The 23054-nt window shown below is 47.1% G+C and overlaps 1 protein-coding gene across 2 annotated transcripts; it reads right to left on the reverse strand.

The window, feature by feature from the left end:
- Positions 1-3167: 3167 nt before the first annotated feature.
- CD8B (CD8b molecule) lies at positions 3168-16912 on the reverse strand. 2 transcript variants are annotated; one of them, XM_029937758.1, is made up of 7 exons: positions 16789-16890; positions 15254-15354; positions 13104-13463; positions 9507-9596; positions 7544-7633; positions 5961-5997; positions 3168-3896 (listed from the first exon to the last, which is right to left on the reverse strand). In XM_029937758.1, exons 2-7 carry the CDS (start codon positions 15300-15302, stop codon positions 3884-3886), a joined length of 639 nt encoding a protein of 212 aa, XP_029793618.1. In that variant the 5' UTR covers positions 15303-15354; positions 16789-16890; the 3' UTR covers positions 3168-3883. The 2 variants fall into 2 exon arrangements, with proteins under 2 accessions (XP_029793618.1, XP_029793619.1); XM_029937759.1 differs by lacking the exon at positions 15254-15354 and having other exon boundaries at positions 16789-16912.
- Positions 16913-23054: the final 6142 nt, after the last annotated feature.

The following is a 23054-nucleotide window of genomic DNA, read 5'->3' on the forward strand; positions in this document are numbered from 1 at the left end:
GCAGGCTCCAGGTTCTGAGTTGTCAGCACAGAGCCCGATGTAGGGCTTGAACCCACGAACTGGGAGATCATGACCTGAGCTGAAATCAGGGACTTAGCCGACTAAGCCACCCAGGTGCCCCTCCAATTTTTTAATATTACAATGATCAGAGTCTCTTTTTAAAAAGAGTCCGTTTTCCCCCCCAAACCTTTTTACCTCCAATTATAAAATTAATACACAATTGTTGTAAAAATTCACATAGCACAGAAATGTACAATGCAGAGGTAGAAATTCTTCAGAGTAACTACCATTAATAGCTTGGAGTACATCCTTCCAGACCTTTCTCTACGCATATATAAATATGTCTAGAGGCACTGGTATATATATTAGAGAAAAGCCCTCAAATTTGCAGAATAATAAGATTCAATTTTTTAATATTCTACATCTTATGCATTATATATTACATTTTATAAGATTTCAAATTTCTGTTTAAAAAAGTACACACAGAAAAAATCTGTAAGAACAAGAAGCTTTCAAATACCAATTTTACACATTTTCACAATGTTCTATACTTACATATTTAAAATATCTCTTTATCTATATCTATATCTATTTCCATATGTATGTATGAAGGCTGGCATATCATACATATATAGCTCAGTGACTTTCCATGAACCGAACCCAGCTGTACGAGCAGCTCCCAGATGGAGAAGCAGGACACGCCAACCCCCAAACCTCATATTCCTGTCTACCAACCACCCCAGCACCCATGGTAAACATATCCTGGCTTCAACATGTATCCGCTTTGCCTGTTCTTAGCTCTGCTTGAATTTTAACAGTGGCCATATATTGCATTGAAAACAAGGATAGGGGAGCCTGAGTGGCTCAGGTGGCAAGGCGCTGACTTCAGATCAGGTCATGATCTCTCAGTTCATGGGTTCGAGCCCCGCAGGATCGGGCTTCCTGCTTTCCACGCAGAGTCTGCTTCAGATCCTCGGTCTCCCTCCCTCTGCCCCTCCCCACCCTCTCACTCTCAAAAAATAAAATAGTAAAAACATTAAATAAATAAATGAACCAACGCATGTAATCAATACAGATGCAGTTAAAATACTCGCTGAAGTGGTGGCCATCATTTGGTGCTAGCATATGTGCCTCTAGCTCATCCCTTAACAGCTGCATGGTCCCTTGTATCATAATAGATCTAACTGGCTTTTTCTTTTTCTTTTTTTAAGTTTATTTACTTATTTTTGAGAAACAAAGACAGAGAGAGCAAGAGCGAGAGAGTATGTGTAAGTGGGGGAGGGACAGAAGGAGAGAGAGTCCCAAGCAGGCACCCCACTGTGGTGCTCCATCTCATGAACCGTGAGATCATGACCTGAGCTGAAATCAAGAGCCATATGCTTAATCACCCTAACTTGCTTTTTCTGATGGACGTTTGGATTGTTTCCAATTTGGGCCTAATAAGCAGGACTACAAAAAACTTTTTTTTTGATGATTTGATGTGTATTTCTTTGTACATGTAGCTTTGAGATGTGTTTTTGAGATGTATGTTTTTTAAGATAATGCCTAAAGATGGAATTGTTGCTAATCCAAAGATAGGAAGGTTAAAAAATTTTTTTGTAAATACTTTTGCCATAATGACCTTCCCACAAAGTAGTAAATGCTCAGTTCTTCTTCAAAACAAAAGTCAGGTGCTGGGTGCAGACCTCTTCACCACAGCCCCTGCCCCTGCGGCTGGCAGCCAAGCCTACTCCAGCTCTCTGGGCGGACCAAGCCGTAGCAGGTGTCTGCCGCACAGAAAACAGACGGAGGTGCACCCCCTCGCCCCCCTTCTCCAGGCCCTGGTCCCCCAACCTCACCCCCTGTGAATCTGCAAACAACTAAACACAATTGCAAAGGCAGCAATGGGTGGATGCCGTTAATTAGCAGAGCCTGTAGTGGGACCAGAGGGCCTTGAGGCCTGTTCTGACTTCCGTTGCGGACTGGGTGTGAGCCTGCTGGGAAGGGAGGCTGCACATCTGGGCTTTGGTCTCTTATTAAGTGGGATGTCTTAGAGCAAGAAGCCCCCCTTCAATGTGAACCCTCCCTGGGGGAGTCTGGCCCAGGCTCCCTGGCCCTGCTCCCCTCCCCTGGGCCCTGGGAGGCAGCCTGTCCTGCTGTCCTCAGAGCTGGCGGCCAGGGAGGGTTTGGTTCTCTCAAACTCCTCCTGCATGGACACCCTTCTAACACCCACCACACCTGCCCCCTGTACTCTACAGGCGGCATCCCAGATGCTTCGAGAGGGCCATATGGCCCGTCCACTCAAGCCATCTTTCCTTTCCTGCTTTCTGAGGCTACCAGAGGCCTCTGAGCAGAGCCCGGTTTGCTGTCTCCTTTCCTCAGCTGCACCTCTCAGCTAGCAGGAAAAGCAGGTGGGGCTCCATTCTCCTGTTGCCTGAGCATGATGACTTCTGTGAACGCAGCCTTAGGCTGCATTCATTTTTGGCTCAATAGCTCTCATGCTGCTAAAGCCCAGAGTAGGGGCGGGGGGTCAAAATAAGATCCCTGGGCTTTTACAGAAGGCACAAGACCTTCATCTCAACTCCCTCTTCGAGCTCAGCCTGTTCTCCTTGCATTTTCTTTCCCTATCAAAGCTGAGCGACAGTTAAAAAAAAAAAAGGAGGGGCATGAGGACAGAGACTCTTCTATTTTTTTTTTTTTTGATAGAGAAAAAAAAAGGAGCAGGGGAGGGGCAGAAGGAGGAGGAGAGAGAATCTCAAGCAAGTTCCACACTCAGCTCCAAGCCTAATGCAGGGCTTGATCCCATGACCTTGGGATCATGACCTGAGCTGAAATCAATAATCCGATGCTCAATTGCCTGAGCCACCCAAGAGCCCCTCACCTTCTCTTTACTACCAGGTCACCAGCCTGCTTCGCGTAGCCCGGGGGTTCCACTCTGTACAAGCGAGCAGGTGCTAGTGAAGGTGGCTTGAGTGGCCCGAGGAGTAGCGCCTGGGGCCCCAGCTGCCCGGCTCTGGGTGCTTCCCAACCTCTGAGTCTCTCTCAACACCTACAACGCAGACTACAGCATGTTGCGGGGGGCGCATGAGGACAGGCACATTTTATCTTTGTTATTTCTTTTTTAGCTGAGCGTCAACATCTTTGCCGTACAGATGGGCTTTGTGCTTTTACATCACAGGAGCCGTTCGCATCTTTTATTCAGGATTTTATTTTTACAACCAAGACATTTTCATAAAAGGAACAGAAAGTGAGAGAAGAAATATACAAGCCATGAGAGGGCAGAAGTGAAAACCGAGGAACTTCCTAATAGGAGATTAAGTGACCTCTGGGTCCCAAACCACAAGTTCTGGCCCCAAACTCTAGCTTTCCTTGGAGACTGAAAGTGATTTTGGGCATCAGATCAGCCCTTCACAGAAAGCACCTTTCTGAGCATGATCTTGTCTCTGGGGCTCTCAGTGAGGACAGTCACCGCCGCCTGGGCAAGGAAGAGCCACCCGAGCACCATCCCATGAGAGACTCGGGACCCCGTGTCGCTGCCCTACCAGGGCAAAGCAACCTGCGAGTAGGTGGCCTGACCCAAGGGTCCCAGCCCAGCCCAGGGTGGGTACAGGAGCTGGGAGTGGTGTCATGGCAGCATTTCTTACTCATTTGCGGGAAGTTGCAGGAATGTCCGGGGCTCTGAAGACTTCTCTCTGTGATTCCTGATGACCAACTCACAAGTTGCTCCCACACGCGAGGCCCACAGAAAGAACTTGCAGTAGTTAAAAGCAGGCAACTTCAGCAGGTCAGTGAAATTTCCACAGTTGAGTGAGTTGAGCGTGTCCCTTCTCTCTCATTTTTCCAGAGATCACTCATTACTGACCAACGTCTTTTTGTAGCAGGACACCAAAAGCATATTTTCTGCTCATTTATAAAACCTGAAAACAACAGCAAGTTAAAAACCACTTCTTTTCAGGGAAATGATATGAATTTCCTGTAACAGAGACAAATGAGACGGGGGGACACTGGGCTCCACTCCCAGTAAGGAGCCCGGGGGCTGGGAGTTCTCTGCTAGTATGTTTTTAGGGCCCATCTTAGTCATTAAAAAAAATTAAGAAGCTCAAAAAAACAAAACACAAAACAAACAAACAAAAAAACCCAAAAAACAAAGCCCAAAGAACTCTAGCTTTGAATAGTGTTACTTCCTTCTTAGATAAGCTGTTCACAAATGCACACTAAGGAGCCACAAGAAGGCGGCTTGCTGATGGGAAGATTTTCCAGGGCCAGCCACAGGATGGGGAACATCTGCCCCAAATCGCAACTTGAGTTTGGAACAGCTGATCTGTGAGCCCCATGGATTCTTTCATCCACACCTGCATCATGGCAGCAAAGCTAGAGGTGGTTTCCAAACTTTTTTGTAGCCACAAACCCTTTTGTTCAAATGATGTCTCACAGGTGAGCGTAAGCGCAGGCAGCCAGTGACAGTACTGTGAGCAGTGGGTGAGGGGCTCATGGCCCCCTGGGACCACCCCAGCTCCTTCCCTACCTCAGTGGATCCTCAGAACCCCTGGGTTTGTCACAGCATGAAGTCCTACATCCAGCTCCCCTGAAACTGTCATCGGATTGTTCGGGAACAAGTTAAAATGAAGGAATTGGTGGGGGCAGTTCCCTAATGGGGACTCATCTTCCATGGGGAAGATGTTGAACGGATCATTCTGCAGATCTAGGCTCAGACAAATACACTCAGGTTGTTGTCTCTTAGGTAGGGGGTAATTTCTAAATCCAGCACATAAAATTATGAAAATTGTACAGAATCAAAATGATTGAAAATTGGCTATAAAATACAGCAGGCATGTTTAAGTGACTGTATTATCAAGCAGCTATGGGTACAAATGTATATAATAACATAGAGAATATAATATAGAGTTTATATGGAGATTAAATTTTCAAGTATTTAGAGATACATTTTGTTCCTTGGATGTTTGGCCCGTAGAGTTCACTTCGTAAGTGACATGAGTTTGTGTTTTGACTCCGTGGGACCGGGAGCTGAGCCCTTTATGGGTATGAACCCAGTAAGTCCTCACAACAGCCATGAGTTAGGTACCCTTATCCCGTTTTACTGATGAGGAATCAGAGGCTCAGAGCAGGGAAGCGACTGGCCTACAGTCACATAGTCGGTGAGTAGCAGACAGGATGCAAACCCTCGGGCTGGAGCCAGCATCATGATGGGCTTTCTTTTTTTCTGAACACTTCAATATGGAGGGACTTGTTATTAATGACATAGGTTGGTGTGAACAGTATTTTGAGAAAGAAAAAGCAATCCAAGATCACTGCCCAAGGCCCAGCTGAGGTCTGGAAGTTCCTGAGGTTGGGAGTAGCCTCTAGCCTCTCAGGGCCTCTGGGCTTCTGCCCGTGTTCACACAGCTCAGTGGGTCTGAAGAGTGAGTGTTTTTGTAGTCCCCATGTATATGTGACTCAGCCTTTTGATTTGCCACCTCCTGGGACCCGGGTGGGGTCTAGGGTAGACGACGGGACCCAGGCAGCCCAACACCAGCAGGGAAGGAAGCAGTGAACGGTCTCCAAATCCAATTCTACTGCTTACTATCCCAAACGCTTTGAGCAAGTCTTTCAACTGGTCTGTAAAAGTCACCCTCCTATGCATCCAGGACCAAGTCAAATGAAATGATGAATGGGAAAGAGTTTGGGGTATCCTACCATATTCTACGTTTGCAAGAGTTGACTGTGAATATTAGAGAGCTAAGAGCTAAATCTTTCTGTGCTTGAAACTTGACTGAAAAGGCTAACCAGTATTTTTGTTCATTTAGAGGCGCTCTCTTCCTGAACTCTATCGCTCCATCTATCTATACAGTCTAAGAATTTTTTGAAGGCTGCGTCTGGCTTCGGCTCCCCGTGGGTGGAGGCAGCAGCAGCAGGGGCTGAGGAAGCCGGGACCACACCCAGGGCAGCGTCATGGGCACTTTTCTGAGGCCCCAAGCACTTACTGTTTCAGGAGGCGAAGCCGGGCTCTCCTCTGCAGGCCTGGAAGAAACAAACAAGACCGCTGGTTGGCGTGGGCTGTGTGTCACTGACTCGGAGCCCCAGAGAGCAAGAAGGGAGGCCAGAGGGGCAGCCAGCACCTCAGACCACTTCCCTGGTGGTGCCAGGCTCTGCTCCAACTTTATGTGTTTTAACTCGCTTAAAGCTCACAGCAGACCTATGGGTTGATTACTACTCTTATTATTTCCGTTTTGTATATGGGGAAGTGGAGGCACAGAACACGCCTGTTACGGAATAACTTGTCCAAAGTCACATAGCTAGTAAGCAGTAAAACCAGAATTCAAACTTAGTTAATTTACTCCAGTCTATATGTCCTTAAACATGCCAGTGTGCCCTTTGTAGCAAGTCAGGAATGAGAGGTATACAGGCAGGTGGTTGGTGGTCTTAAGCTAAAGTGTGCGTGTTCAGGGAATGCACCGGGTCTCCCAGCGGGATGTAGGAAGGAAGTCTGAGCGTGTCTGTTTACATGTCTAGCTCAACCTTTATTACTTTTCATTTCCGAAGCACATTTAATAACATACATAACATATGAAATTAAAAAATACACCTAATAGCAGTTAGAGTTTATAATTTAATTTTTTTTACTAATAAGATCTATTGGTGAGTTCATAATTTAAAAACGTTTTTACTAATGAGATCCTTGATCAAAAAAGATTGCATACCACTGAACTTTAATGAGGTTCTTCCAATGGGGGGGCTAATGGGTCCCTTTGTGGATGAAAATTTTATGCAAAAATGTGCACACGACACATTTCTTTGTCGAGATGGTCTTTCATTGCCATCACAAGTTCAAAGAGGTCTGTGACCTATACAAGAGTCAAGTGATCTAGTCTATACCCCTGCGAGCCACCCTCTTCCATTTTGTAGAAGCCCAGAGAGGGTCAATGCCTTGCTCGAGGTGGCACAGGTAAGCAGAAGGCCCAGAGGGTGAGCCCTGGGCTCCCGGGCAGCTGTGAGGGCCTCCCAGGAAACTCCCCTCTTTCTTATGAAGTCTGGGGGCCCAGAGCAGATGGTCTCATCTCCAGAGGGGCTGAGAGAGGCCATCATCTCTGAGTTTCTCTACAGCCTCATCGAGAAAGAAGAGTTCAAGTTTCTGAGAACGTGACTCACGCCCACTGCAATGTTTTCTGTGTACTGTTTCTATCCCAAGTGCTCATGGGAGTTTCTACTTATCCCATGCCAGGCACTTTGGGCAGGACAAACAGCAACCTTAGAGGTAGGTCGTATTGTTACTCCTGGGTGGGGCAGCTGAGGCTCTGAGAGGCGAGGGCATGGCCCGAGGCCACTAGATCCCTGAATAGTGGAGTTGGATTCAAACCCAGGTTTATTGGACTCCAGAGACAGGGTGGTCTCTGACCCCTCCAGGCTGCCTCAGGCCAGGAAGCCCCTCTGGCACTACCAGCTGGGAAGGCGGGTGTAAACCTCCACCAAACTGCCATTTGTGATGCTTCCCTAGAGAAGGGAGGACCTCAGGGACATCTCCAACAGCAAAAGGAGTCCCATGGTGGCCCAAGAGGACACAACTTACATTGTAGGTGGATGGCCACACCCAAGGACACCAGCAGAACAAGGACTCCAGCCACCAGCAGGCCGAGGGCGAGGAGGCTGCAGGCTGGGCCTGGAAAAGACACACGTATTGAACATGTGAGACGTGCAAGGAAACACGAGGGAAAAGTCACCTGGAAGCCCAACCCCCAGAGAATGCCGCTGTTTGCCTATTTTTTCTCTCGTCATTTTTTCTAGGTACTTTGGACACATTGAGAAAATTTTACATAGAAAACTTATATCCAGGGTGGCTCAGTCAGTTAAGCATCTGAGGAGTGATATTGGCTCAGGTTACGATCCCAGGGTCATGGGATTGAGCACCCCCTACACACCCCTCAGGCTCCACACTGAGAGGGTGGGGACTGCTTAAGATTCTCTCTCTCTCTCTCTCTCTCTCTCTCTCTCTCTCTCTCTCTCTCTCTCTCTCTCCTCCTCTCCCTCTGCCCCTCTACCCTGCTTGCATGCTTTCTCTCTGTCAAAAAAGTAAAAAATTAAAAAAACCCTTATATCCCACATCATCATTTTAAAAATTAATTAAATGCGGGAGCTACTTATGTTCCAAAGGAGATAGATAATTTTCATGCCTGGTAATGAGATTTTTACTATTTATTTTTAAAATCCTTTAGGCAAAGTTGTGGGGTGTGGATACTTTATAAAATGAGGTCAATCTATCTCCACCTTTTTGTTCACCAAGACTCTGCCCTTCTGCATCTGGGTTCTGATTTTTTTTTACTGTGACCTCATGGGGTAGCTTCCAATCCCATTAGATGCCTGTCCTCAGGCTCTTTCTGGTACTTTCTGTATTGAAGACAAAGCAACCCCAGCAGCCTGAGGCAGCCCTAGTGTGTCGGCTCGACATTTGTTCTATGGGTGGGAGCAGACCAAGCTTTCTGTTTGTCACCAGTATCTTTGGGGAGCAGAGGTCAGTATTTTTCCAGAAACACATTTACACATTTGGGATAATGGTTCAAGGAAAGTGCGTGTGCGCGCGTGCATGTGTGTGTGTGTGTGTGTGTGTGTGTGTGTGTGTGTGTGTACGCTCCAGCTGCTGATGTTTATAGCACAGAGAAGCAAGTTAGCTCACTCATTAGCAAACATATATTAGCATACACCATGCGTTAGGTCCTCTGTTAGGTATTAAAACTGAAAAACTTTAAAGTTCTGGTCCTGTGGGTTGGGTATTTTTGTTTAGAAACGGCCTTACTGAGATAAACACTTTACATAAAAAGTTCACCTGCTCCAAGTGTACAATTTAATGGTTTTTGGGATATTCACAGAATACCCAGGCACCACAATCTAATTTTAGAACATTTTCATCTCATCTCCCCCCACCACCAAAAATCCTGTACCCGTTTAAGCAATCTCTTCCATACCCTCCCAGCTCCCCCGTCTTAGGCAACCACTAAGCTACTTTCTGTATGAAATATCATATTCTGGATATTTCTAATCAATGGGATCACATAATACATGGTCTTTTGTGTCTGGCTTCTTCTACTGTATAATGTTTTGAAGGTTCATCATATTGTAGCTTGTATTGGTGTTTCACTGTTTATTATGGCTGAATAATATTCCATTGTCTGGATATTCCATATCTGGGTAATCTATTCACCAGTTGTTTCTACTTTTTTGATGATTATGAATACTGCTGCTAGGAGACTGGTGGGCAAGTTTTTGGGTGGACATATCTTCCGTTAAGTTTTGCTCTAGGACCATTTTCAAGCGTGTTGCCCACTAAGACTGTGAGCTGCTTGGAGGGCAGCGCTGTGATCACAGTCAACTTCCCTTCTGACTCCAGCATGGGTGGGGCCAGAGAAACAGGCTAGAGTCCACACACAGGAAGGGCTTGGGGATGGAGGAAAGGGAGGGAGGGAGGAAGGAAGGAAGGAAGGAAGGAAGGAAGACTTGCTGCTCTGTTTCTGAGAGGCCAAAAGAATGGGAGAACTCACCCTTCTGAGTCTCCAGGCTTGAGGGCCGGCACATTTTCTTCTTGGAGGTGGGCTTCTTGGTGGGCTGAGCAGTGGTGGGAAGGACATCAACTACAGAAAGCAAGCCAGACACACCTCTTAGCCAGGTAAGAGCAGGTGGACTTGCAGACAGAAGTTAAAACCTCATGTCTTCCATCCAGGAACGAAAGCCCTTATGACTGTTCCCCAGGCCGCTGCAGGGCTTCAAGGTTATAGAGCAATAGAGTTTTCTATGTGCTTCCCCAACTCTCAGACCTATCCAAGAGCTGAGGCAGGGGGCATTTTGGTGTCTGGGAAAGAGAGAGGCTCTGGACCCACTTGGACTTGATCAGAGCTCCAGATGCCCTGATTAATCACTAAGTGACTTAGGGCAAGTCCTATCACTTTTCTGTGCCTCGGTTTCCCCATCTGCTGAAATAAAGATGATTCCCAGTTCTTTCTTGGGGTTGTCATGAGAACTAAAGGGGACAGCATGCCCAGTAAATGGTGCAGTAGAGATTGCTCCCCCTGGCCGAAGACCTTGAGCAGAAGCTGGAGTCCCCAAGCCCCTGACACGACCAGCCCCTGAGCCAATCCCTAAGCAGGTGGAGGAGCTCACAGTAAGGAGGTGGGTGCCCTTTAACATATGTACAATACCACACAGACTGCATATATGGGGGTTTTCTTTCCTTCTCAGGTGTCTTTACAAGTTATATACTAATCTGAGCTGGAAGGACCTCTAGTCTCAACCTTTACTTTCAAAGACGAACACCAGTGATGTGAGGGACTGGCCTTGAGACCCCACAATGCCAAGCGTCCGCCTGGACCCCCCCAGTATGTCTCCTGGATGGGTCACTCCTCTTTTTCATTCTACTCCAGTGTCACACACTGACATGACAGGGCAGGGCGGTAGGACAGGCACCCAAAGCAAAGGCAACACCTGAGTCTCTGAGGTGCTAGGGACAGTGTGAGCACTGGGTGCTGTTGAACTCAGCCCTTGTCTCTGTGGGTTGAGAAAAGACGTCTCACAAAAATGAGCCTCTGAAAAATGGCAGGAGAAGGAAAATAATGAGACCATAAACGTAAATTCTAGCATCCAGAGGACAGGGAGGGGCCGCCAACAAAATGGTCGTTTCAGGGCTGGCATCTTCCATATAAAGAGTGGACACTTGGGACCCTCGCCAGCCCGAGTCTCCTCTGGGAAGCAGAGGTGACACACTCTACCCTGCCTGCTTCCTGAGGTTTCTGGGAAGAACGAACCACCAAGAATGAACCCTTGCTAAGTCCCGCCACGTGCTAGCGGCAGAGCCAAGCAGTTGAGCTTAAGCTTATTGAGCCCAACAACCTTGGTGACGGGAACTAGTCCCCCGCTTTTGTCTCGGAGGAAGCCTAGGTGCAGAGGACGGAAATAGCTTGTCCGAAGACCAAGAAGCCTTAAACAGCGCAGGAAAGCCCTGATTCTAGGCTCTCCCTGCACCACACCACCTCAGGTGCAAGTGCTTTTCAACAAAAAGTTAGGCCCATCAGGTCAAGGAATGCTGAAGGAAACTAGCATAAAACGGAAAAAAGACACTAGCCATGGTGCTCCCAGAGCATGTGGGAGCCTGCCCCTCTGCTCAGGGTGACCCAGCACGGCTTTCTCCTTTACTCTTCACGGCCCTGAAGGTGTCTGCTCCCTTTACTTTATACACAAGGAGGCACAGACGTCTGTCAGCAGGTCACTGGGAAGCCTGCAAGCGAGACAGCTCTATAGGACCTCAGTGTCTTGGCTGGGCTCAGTGGTCTGGGTTTGTTGAGGGGGTTGTGGGAAGGCCTGTTCCATTTTCAACTTCTTCTTGCCCAGAGCTGGGTCTCCTTGGTTCCTCCTGACTCCTGTTCCCCACCCCCCACCCCAAATACTTTCTTTACAACCTGACCTCCCTCTTTCAATATGAAGTGACCTCTGTGGGAGGGGTAGGGTCTGGCTCTGGGTACCCGGACTCTGGGGAGATGATGCAGTTTCGAGCAAATGCTTTGGGGAGGGTCAGCATGAGGGGTTTGGAAATATCAAAACCAGAAGTGGGTGGGTGGTGGTGGAGGCGGAGGGGAAACTTCCAGAAACCAGTTTTGCTTATTTCATCATCTATCTTTCTCAGACCCCCAAATCTCATGAGTGGGAACATGAGGGGCTGGTAGAGACAAAAACAACAAACCAAACCCAAACCCCACACCCGCAAAGGCCCCCGTGTTCAATACAGGAATCAGTCGACTCCCTGCTGAGGACGCCACGGCTTCTCGCCCCAGAGGTCTCACCCCGCCTTCCCCAATCCCTACCTTCTGACTGAAGACCCAAAGCGGGTGAGATGGGAAAGCAACCTCACTCTGTCTTTTGTCTTCCTGCTCGGGCTGCTGTCCCAGCTGTCCCTGCATTAATTCCGGCGGGGGGGGGGGGGGGGGGGGGGGGGGGGGACGTGGCATCCTCAGGAAGCAGGACAGTGGGAGGATCACCGTGGGGCTGGGGGGGTTGGCCGGGCGTGGGCTAACCTGGGGAAGGGGGTAAAGCCAGACCACGCCTTTGGGAATTTCTGCCAAGACTCCCTCACAGCTTAATCCTCACCCTCCCATACCGCAGCCACCTGCCGCCTTGGCTACTGGCCAGCCTGACTCGAGGTGTGCTGTACGTGCAAAATGTTGAAAACACATTGACCGTTTAGTATGGAAAGGGAATCTAAAATATTCCAGTAATAAGTTTTATATTGATTATAAGTTAAAATGACGATACTGTGGATAAACTGGGTTAAAAATATAGTATTTAAGTTAATTCCACTGGTTTCTTTTTACTTTTTTAAACATGGTATTTGAAATTTTTAGATTCTATCTGTGGCTTATATCTCTATTGGGCATGCTGAGTCAACTCACAGAGCTGCAGCTTCTCAGGGTGGGTGGGGCGGGGGGTCATGGAGGCCAGCAGCAGCCCCAGGATACAGATGGGAAAACTGAGGCCAAGGAGCAGAGGACTGGTCCAGAGGCACACAGTGAATATGCAGCAGAATTTGCAGCTAGGCCTGGGGTCCAGCCTCCCTACACCCCGTAACTCTGGGGGTGGGTTTGAGTATTAGGCCTCTGTTCAGAATGGGAGGGCATCTGCCCCTCCACTGGACCTAGACATGCCTTTCCTGGGTTTGTCCAGGCAGTGAGGACTTTCTTTCCTGGAGTGCACACTTGGGAAAGGGGGGTGAATTTCTGAGACTACTGTCAGGTCTGGGGACCCAGGCCAGTCTAGGCACAGCCTCAGGTAGGCCTGACGTGGCTGAAGGACAGCACTGCCTTGTCCCCAGAAGAAGCGACAAGGCTTTTCTACACATCCCATCTGCAACAGGAATCAGTTACCTACCTCCTGGGGTGGACGGCAGCATGAAGTGAAATGACTACATAACTCTCTTGCATGTGCTTGGCCCTGGCTAAGTCTGTTCCTACTAACCGTCCTGCGATTGCTCATGGCTGGCACCCCCTCCTGCAGGGTGGGGCTCGCTGAGAGTGGGGCCAGCTCTAATGCCTGGCATTCACCCAGCACAGAGTAGGTGCTCCGTACTCATCGATGGCACTGAGCCACATTCTTACCCACACTCAGCCGAGTTCCCCTCCCGAAGGTCAGCTGGGGGGACCCAATGGTCATGCAGAAGTAGACGCCGCTGTCTTCAGGCTTCACACTTGTGAGGTTGAGAATGGACCGGGTTCTGTCCGGAAACACGATTAGCTTCTTTTGCTCCACTTCCTGGCTATACACAGCCCCTTTGGTGGGATCCCAGAAGGCCAGGTACTCGTAGCAACTGTCTGGGCTCGGAGCCTGGCGCTGCCTCAGCCAGTAGATGCGCGTGCTGCTGGGGGAGGTTTTGGCTTCACAGGACATTACCACCATTTTGTTGGTCTGAACCATTTCAGACTCAGGAGTCTGCTGGAGTACCAAGCTGCCATGGAGAGCTACGAGAAGCAGAAGGAGCACACACCATCAGCACATTTTCCCAGCCACTGTTGTGGGTTCTTGGAGTCACACTGAGTCAAGCATTGAAGGAAAGCCATGGAAGAACCTGCCCAGTTGCAAGGTCCAGGGACTCTACTAAATGCAGCTGGTGGCTCCTGGACTCAGGGCTCATGCACCCCACCTCCCAGGAGACCATCTGCAAAGCAGGTGTTTCCTACGTCCAGCTTTACAAAGGGGATGGGGAGAGAGCCGCCATTTATTGATTGTATGCCTATAAGCCTGGATCTTTGCATTAATTATCTTAATCCAACCTCAAACTTATTTAGGGATTTTTTTATCCCCATTACACAGATGAGGAAACTGAGGCATAAAGTTACTTGTTCCAAGTGCCATCAATAGTAAGTGACCTGTGATTCAAACTCGAAGATTCAAAGCCTGAAGTCAAAGCCTTTCACCTTGCCTTGCTGCCACTCTATGTACAGACCTTCAACAGGCTCTGAGCAGGTACAGGGGACTCAGGTAGTCCAGGGGAACTCAGAATCAGAGACAGAGCACAGGGCTGGTCTGACCAACTATCCTTTCTGGAAAGTGATGGCACCCAGCAAGAGGAACACACAGTTGCCATTGGTGCAGCCCAGCAAGTGATAGGTTGCTAGATCCCTATTCCAGACTGGAAGGACAGACACCCTAGAAGCAGCACTTGGATTTCATTTTAGCCTCAAGATGGGAAGCACTGACAAGTAGGGGATTGCTCATGAAGAACTAGACCAGAACTCAGAGACTTGGCCTTGAATGCAGCTTCTGCCCCGTTTCAGCTGTGGGACTGCAGGAAGTCAAAGAGCCTGTCTCTGTCCTTTAAAAGGAGGGCAGGCTTGGGGCCATTGCTGCTTGCCTGAGCGGGGGTTAGAACGTTCAAGAAAGTACACTGTAAACACTAAAGCACTGTACACAGGTAAATGATTGTCTACATGTCTCATACATCAGAGGTTCATACTGACAGCAAATGAAATCTTAGGAAAGATTTGAATAGGTCCTTCACAGCCAAGTCCAACAAACTGAATCTGCCCTGGCAAGCTTTCCATTTTAGCTGTGGGGCAGAGGGAGACCTCACAGACCGAGGCAGAGACCCAGGAACAGCACGGCTCAGAAGGACACAGACATGGGAGGGCAGAGGAGGCCAGAGGGAGTATGTGTGTATGTATGTCCCTGAGGGGAGCTGGCCTCCTGAGGTAGTGGCCTAGAGTCAGAATCCTGCTGATGCTTGTGTCTCAGGCTTCATGGTTCCAGAGGGGCCATGAACTTGAACTTTTTGACTCTACTCACAGACCACTCTGAGCTTCTGTTTGTATCAAGAATGAAATGGTAGGGGCGCCTGGTGGCTCAGTTGGTTAAGCACCTGATTCTTGGTCATGATCTTACAGTTTGTGAGTTCAAGTCCTGCATCGGGCTCTGTGCTGACAGCATGGAACCTGCTTGCGATTCTCTGTGTCTCCCTCTCTCTCTCTGCCTCTCTCTTTCTCTCAAAAATAAATAAACATTAAAAAAAATAAAGAGGGGCGCCTGGGTGGCTCAGTTGGTTAAGTGTCCGACTTCAGCTCAGGTCATGATCTCACGGTTTGTGAGTTTGAGCCCTGCATTGGGCTCTGTACTGACAGCTCAGAGCCTGGAGCCTGCTTCAGAGTCTGTTTCTCCCCCTCTCTCTGCTCCTCCCCTGCTCATGCTCTGTTTCTCTCTGCCTCTCAACAATAAATGAACATTAAAAAAAAGTAAAGAAAAAATGAAATGGTACCTGGGGCCCAAGTGCCTGCTGGCACTTCTCTTTTCTCCCCAAACACCATACTGCCTTTTCAGCAGAGTAGAGCGTCTTCAGTGTTTTGGGGTCACTGACATCTTGGGAGAGATAATAAGAATCAATGATGCCGATACTTACTGAACTCTGCCCAGCATGGTGCATGCTTTATCTTGCCTAATCCTCACCAGATCCTGTGTCATACCCATTTTACTAATGAGGAAACAGAGGTTCAGGAAAGTGAAGGACGTGCTCAAGGTCACACAGCCTGTATGTGGTGGATCCAGATTCAAACCCAGGTCTGGGACCCCAGAGCCTGAACTTTGAGCCACTCCCTGAATCAAGGAAACCTCTGAACCCTCTCCTGGATCCCTGTCGTGTCGTTGTGTGCACATAGTGGGTCTACACATACACAGAATCCCAAAGCTCTTCCAAGAGAGCCTAGAAGAAACTCCTAAAGGGATAAAGGGGCCCAAAAGGACCCTGGGCTTTTTGTGTATGTTACCCCTCCTGTGTCCTGACATGCAGACTTCCTGGCTGCAATATGCCCCGTCTCTCTCTTATGACCCGGAGACTGAGTGCTGAGCTCCACCTATGTGCCAGACATAGAGCCAGGCCTTGCTACCCGTGCGGTCTCATTTAATTCCTCTGACTCCCAGTGACCCCCTTTTCAGAGGGACCTGCTGTTCCTAAAACCATCAGCATTCACTACTAGTTTTGAATGGCCCCTGACTAACATCTGCTCGCGATGTGGCTGAGCTCATGGATCAGAGCAGGGGGGCCTGGCAGGCCTTGTCACCGTTAGTAGGGTGGCCAGCTTTGGGTGTTTTGGATAAGAGAGCAATCAACCACGGGTTAGCGGGGCCGTTCGGTGTGCAAAGGGGATTCTTCCAAAATGCAGTCCGATTGGGTGTAGGAGGGGGACAGTGGAGACTCCCGCTACATTCTAGCTCCAGCAGGGCTCCTAGGGGAGCCGCACCCCACAGCACAAACAACCCTGGGACTGGGTGGGGGTGGGGGGACAGGGAACCCTGAGGGAGTACTTTGCCACAGCTGTCTGAGAACTGGCAATAGCCTGGTGTTTGGCAGATACTTCCCTGGAGGTACTAAAAATGTGTCTGCAGAACCCTGGGTGAAGTGTAGGATACCAAAGCCAGAACTGAGCCTCTGGAACCTTCCGGGGGGCACCTCCCTATGGAAACCCTAGACACGGGCATTTTTCCTCTCACTCTGTACCTCCTTCCCGTTTCTTTTTTCTTCCTTCTTGATTCCTGCCCTCCCTCCCCTCCAGGCTTTTGGGCAGAGGTAGCCTCAATCCCGGGGCTCCAGGGGCCCCTGGGGTAATGAGCTCCGGGGATGAATTTCCTCTCCACCCTCAGGCACTGTGCCTGCTGCGCGGCCTCCCGGGTGCGCCCCCAGCCCGGGCTTCTGCATCCTACCGGGACAGTTTTCTAAACTCGACCGCTTAGCCTCTTCCCGGGTCCCGGGCAGACAGCCCGCTCCAGCCCCGCGCCCCACAAATCTCCCTGTCTTACCTGCCAGCTGCGCGGCCAGGAGGAGCCAGAGCCCCGGCTGCATCTTGGCGAGCCCGGGACACCTGGTCCCGGCGGGGCTCTGCGGAGACAGTCCTGGCTGGGGTGGGTGGGGAGCGGGACTGGGCGGGGCAGCTTGGATGGGGGGGAGACGGGAAGGAAGGGGCCGGGCGGTGTCAGGGAGGGAGTCCAGTGTGAGGTTTGCCAAGGTCTCCGCCCCTCATCCTCCAGGCATTTCAAAGGCCTTGGGTGCGTTTCTTAAGAGCCCACTGGGACCCCTTGCTTTCCAGTGAGGAGGTGACACCAGTGTCCCGCGCCAAGCAGTATGTGATCGACTCCTGCCCCTGGGAGGTGGTCAGGACAGGGTCATGACTCCTTGTGACAGTTGAAGCAACTTAGAGGTCAGTCTATTCAAGGTCCCCACGGAAGTGCAGGGTGGAGCTGGACCTTAATTCGGGCTTTTTTTTTTTTTTTTAAACTTCTTTTTGAGAAGCTCACTGGGGCCTAGAGTGATCAAGAGTGATCACGACCCAGGCCTTGCCCTCAAGGGCACACACTTGTGAGGGAAGAAGGGCTGCTTGCACAGCCCAGCCAGAGGCCAGAGTCTCTCTCAATAATTTCCTTGTTCCCACGAGCAGCGTGACGCTGAGCATACACGGGACAGACGGCCCTGGGGAGACCCCTTGCTAGTGTGAACTATTTTCTTTTTTTTTTTCTTTTTCTCTTACTTGAAGTGAAATTCACACAACACAATATTAAGCACTGTGAAGTGTACCATCCAGTGGCATTTTGGAACATTCACATTATCATGCAACTACCACCTCTATCTAGTTCCAAAGCATTTTCATCTCCCTGAGAGAAATCCCCTACCCATTATGTAGTCATCTTCTGTTGTCCTCTCCCCCCACCCCCATCTTCACTTTGTGTGGATGTACCCGCTCTGGACATTTCATATAAACAGAATCGTACAATATGTGGCCTTTTGTGTCTAGCTTCCTTCATTTAGCATAACATTTTTGAGGTTCATCATGCCATGGCACGTATCAGTACTTCAATCCTTTTTATAGATGCATATTATGTTGCTGTACGTGTATGAGACAGTTTGTTTAGAGATTCATCTATTAACGGACATTTCATTATTTCTCCTTTTGGTTATTGTGAATAAAGCTACTATAAACATTCTTGTACAAAAATGTATTTGAGTACTTGTTTTTGATTCTTTTGGGTATATACCTAGAAGTATACTTACTGGGTCGCTTGGTAATTCTATGTTTAACTTTTGGGGGAACCGCCCAACCGTTTTCCCTAAGAGCTGCACCATTTTACATTCTCACTTATAATGTATGAGGGTTCTAATTTCCCACATCCCAGGGCGCCTGGGTGACTCAGTCAGTTAAATGTCTGACTTTCGCGCAAGTCATGATGTCACAATTCGTGAGTTTGAGCCCCAAGTCGGGATCTATGCCAACAGCTCAGAGCCTGGAGCCTGGTTATAATTCTGTGACCCCCCTCTCTCTCTGCCCCTCCCCTGCTCACACTCTGTCTCTGTCTCTCAAAAAATAAATAAACGCTTAAAAATTTTTTTTCCCACATCCTCACCAACATTTGTCACTTTATTAAAAAAATCTATCCATCCTAGTCACTGTGATGTGATCTCATTATGATTTTGATTTGTATTTTCCTAATGATTAATGTTAGATATCTTTCACGTGATTATTGGCCATTTGTGTTTCTTTGCTGTATGTCTATTCAAATTCTTTACTCATTTTAAAAATTGCGTTGTCTTTTTGTTACTGAGTTATAAGGGTTCTTTGTATATTTTTGGATACTAGACCTTTCTCCAATATATGATTTACAAATATTTGTACTGTTGAAAATATTTGTAATGTTGGTTGTCTTTTCACTTTTAATGTCCTTTGATGCACAGAACTTTTTAATTTTCATGAAGTTCAATTTATGTATTTTTCTTTTGTTGCTCATGCTTTTGCTGTCATATCTCAGAATCCATCGATAATTCCAAGGTTGTAAATATTTGCCTTGATGTTTTCTCCTGATAGTTTTATAATTTTAGCTTTTATACCTCAGTTGTTGATCCATTTTGAGTTGTTTTTGTCTATGGTGTGAGGTAGGACTATAACTTCATTCTTTTGTATGTGGATATCAAGTTGTCTTGGCATCATTTATTCAAGACTCTTCCTTGCCCATTGAAGTCTTTGTACTCTCATTGAAGGTCAGTTGACTTATTTCTAGTTTCTGAATTGTATTCCATTGTTATATGTCCATCTTAATGCCAGTAGCACACTGTTTTGATTGCTGTAGTAGGATGGAAATTTTATGCCAACTTGGTGAGGCCATCAATGCCCAGATATCTGATTAAACTTTATTTCTGGGTGTGTCTGTGAGGTTGCTTCTGGAAGAGATTTGAATTGGTGTACGAGTAAAGTAGATGGCCCTTCCCAGGGTGGATGAGTATCATCCAATTCCCCGAGGGCCTAAATGAAACAAAAAGGCGGAGGAAAGTTAGATTTGCCTGCCCTCTGCCTGTCTGCCTGAGCTAGAACATGGCTCTTTTCTTGCCCTCCACAGGCCTCTGAACCTGGACTGGAATCTACATCATTGGCCTCCAGGTTCTTAGGCCTTCAAACAACACCATCAGCTTTCCTGGGTCTCTAACTTGCAGATTTGCAGTTCATGGGACGTCTCAGCCTCCATAATCGCATGAGTCAATACCGTATAATAAATCTCTCTCTCTATATCTCCTATTGATTCTCTCTGGAGAACCCTGACTACTACATGTAGCTTTGTAGTTAGTTTTAAAATCAGGAAGTATGAGTTGTCCAACTCTGTCATCCTTTTTAAATGTTGTTTTAGCTATCTGGGCCCCCTTATATTTCCATATGAATTGGAAGAGATCATCTTTTCCATTTCTGCAAAAAAGGCTGTTGGAATTTTGATGGGATTACATTTAATTTGTAGATTTCCTTGTGTAGTACTGCCATCTTAAAAATGTTAAATTTTCTAATCCATGAGCACAGGGTGTCTTTCCATTTGTTTAAATCTTTAATTTCCTTCAGCAATAGCTTTTAGTTTTCAGTGTACAAGTCTTTGACCTTCTTGGTTAAATTTAGTCTTTGTTCTACAACTGTGGAATAATACTTCCACAGCCTGCAAGATTCTCAAAGTCCTTCCAGACCTACATCCAGGTGAGTTACCTGCTCATCATGACCAAGCCAAGAAATGAGCTCCATTTTATACAATAAAGCCTTCCTTTCTTCTTTCCATCTTTGTATCTCATTTATAGGTCATCCTCTGCTTTATATTAGTACCTAGAACAATGACTGGCATTCAGTATATGTTAACTAAATGGATAGGTAAATGCCTATTATCCTATTGGATTTTTTATATTTTCTTATTAATTGGTAGATGTCATTTGTCTAGTAGGGCGATATCAGGGCTCAATCAGAAGACAAACCATTCCAGTAATTTAAACAGAGAAAATTAAATATAAAATATTTTAAATAAATAATGTTTTTAACCACCAAAAGTGGTACAAGGAGAGTCTGATGCAGGAATCGGCAGATTTTTTCTCTAAAGAGAAATATTTTTATTTATTTATTTATCTAAAGAGTAAGTTTATTTACTTATTTTTATTTATTATTTATAAATATTTATTTATTATTTATCTAAAGAGTACATATTTTAGGCTTTATATATATTTATTGCAGAATATTTATATATAATGATACAGAATACAGAATATTTATATATAACCATATAGAATGCAAATCTCCACAACCTTTGTCTTAATAAAATTAAAAATATAGTAGTAAGTGAGCAAAACCTTTGGACTAAAGTTCTTTAATGAGAAGAATGGGATCCATTTTGTTGGGGTAACATTTTGCTTAGTTGGGGTTCAAATGTAAGAACCATTCTTAGATGGAGGGCAGCACAAAAACAGGCAGTGGGCTCAATTTGACCCACAGGTTGCAGTTTGCCCACTGTTGACTCTTGAGGAGAAAAATTGGAAGATGGACTCTCCACGTGACTGAGATTCGGACTCCGCAGAGAGAATGTGGAATGCGCAGGTGGTGCAGCTCACCCGGGACAAAGAAATACGTCACAAGTCACGAACTGCAAGTGAAAGGCAAGGACTTATTGCCACGGGAAACTGGCAACCTCGGGAAACGGGAAGAAAAGTTCCTCCGACAGCCCATTTACAATGTCCCTCCAGCGCCCTCTATTGGCCGACACTAGCATTAGGTTCGCAGGCAAAGGGGACCAGTCTCCACCATCCGGTTTCACAAAGAAGGGCAAAGAAGCTGTTTGGAGCTAAGAGGCAATAATTTGATAACTGACAAAAAACACACAGTGTTACGAATATTTTCCCCCAAGTGTTTCTTGCCTGTAAAAAATATCTGTTTATTTAAAAGTTAATAATAGTCTTGGGGAATCTGACTGGCCCTGTCAGTGGAGCATTCGGCACTTGATCATTGGGGTTGTGAGTTCGAGCCCCACTTTGGGTGTAGAGATTACTTAAAAATAAAAAATCTTAGGTCACCTGTACGGTTCACTCAGTTAAGTTTCTGACTTTGGCTAAGGTCATGAACTCACGGTTTGTGAGTTAGAGCCCCACATGGTGCTCTGTGCTGACACCTTAGAGCCTGGAGACTGCTTCAGATTTTGTGTCTCCCTCTTCTCTGCCCCTCCTCGCTCATACCCTGTCTCTCTTTCTCTCTCTCACTCTCTCAAAAATAAACATTTAAAAAATAAAGTAAAAATAAAAATCTTTAAAAATAATAAAAGGTAATAGTCTCAGATATTACAAAATTCAAAATTGAAAGAAATGAACACTTTGAAAAGTTAGTCTACCTGCACACCCCACTCAGCTGGTTTTTGCCTCCAGAGCCAACGGTTTAGCATATCTTTCTTGGAGATGTTCTATGCATATATACAATGTATATCCTTTCATTTGTTTTTTAAAAAAACTTGCAAAAAAATCTTGTTATACATATTTTACTTCTAATTTTATTATTATTTTTTAATGTTTGTTTAGTTGTGTGAGAGAGAGGGAGAGTGAGTGAGCAGGGGAGGGGTACAGAGAGGGAGATACAAAATCCAAAGCAAGTTCCAGGCTCTGAGCTGTCAGCACAGAGCCCAATACTGGGCTCAAACCCACGGAGCTCAAGACCATGATCTAAACCAAAATAGGATGCTTAACGACTGAGCCACGCAGGTGCCCCTGTTCTACAGATTTTAAATGTTTCTGCAAACACATTTATTATTTTTTTCTTTTTTATGGACCCTGACTCATGTGTCTCTTTCAGGAAGACCATTCACACTGCAAGATTAAAATTGGTTTTCCTATGTTTTCTTCTAATAGTTTTAAACTTTAAATTTATTTCTATTTTAGAGAGAAATAGAGAGCATGGAAGCAGGGGAGAGGGGCAGAGAAAGAGGGAGAGAGAATCCCAAGCAGGGTCCACACCCAGAGCAGAGCCTGACACAGTGGCTCAGTCCCATGACCCTGGGATCATGACCTGAGCTGAAATCAAGAATCAGATGCTCCACTGACTAAGCCACCCAGGTGCCCCCTAATAGTTTTTGTATTTTAGTTTTTAAACTTACATCGTTAAACCATCTGGGTTTTATATTTGAACAGAGTCTGAGGTGGAGATCAAGTTTTAGTTTCTTTGAGGTGGTGGCCATCGAATTGCTTCAATGCCATTTAATCCAGCCTTTTCTACAGCTCCCAAGTCATTTAACACCGGGCCCCAAGCCCCCAACATCAGTAATGGCCACCGAGGATAGCTTCATCCCACAGGTCCCTCTCCTGCGTGCTTTCTTTGCCAGGTATCCTCTTCTCTCTCTGGGACCTCCTTGCCTCCTTTGTGGTGTCCTGGGTGCTCTTCTTTCTGTGTTTGGGCTTCTCTGCGCTGACTGGCTGCATATTGGCCTTTTTCCTGTTCTCTTTGTGGGAATCTCCATCCTCACCATGCTTGCTCTTCTCCTCTACTTGCGTCTCCTTGCTGCGTCCTCCTCTGCCCTCCTCCTCCCTGGACCTTCTCCTCTGGCCTCGATCTTGATCTCCAGCCTGATGGGCTCTGGTGTGACCCTCCTCCCAGAGGCAGCTGTTACCTTCTCTGCGTTGTGCAGCATGGGGGTCGGGAGTCTTCCCTTGCACAGGTGGCCTCGGAAGCCCCAGGGTCTTGAAGAAATGGTCTTGTTTTTCCTGACACTGGTTTAGAGTTTCCAGTCTTTGTCTGGAGTGA

The sequence above is a fragment of the Suricata suricatta genome, chromosome 4 (assembly GCF_006229205.1).
Source record: "Suricata suricatta isolate VVHF042 chromosome 4, meerkat_22Aug2017_6uvM2_HiC, whole genome shotgun sequence".
Taxonomy (NCBI): Eukaryota; Metazoa; Chordata; class Mammalia; order Carnivora; family Herpestidae; genus Suricata; species Suricata suricatta.

Coding starts and splice junctions, on each gene's coding strand:
- CD8B (XM_029937758.1), bottom strand. CDS start 15,302: ATGGTGTTTGGGGAGAAAAGAGAAGTGCCAGCAGGCACTTGGGCCCCA. Junction 13,464..15,253: donor AGCAGGCACTTGGGCCCCAG/GTACCATTTCAT, acceptor TGCTTCTCGTAG/CTCTCCATGGCAGCTTGGTA. Junction 5,998..7,543: donor TGTGGCCATCCACCTACAAT/GTAAGTTGTGTC, acceptor TGTTTCTTCCAG/GCCTGCAGAGGAGAGCCCGG.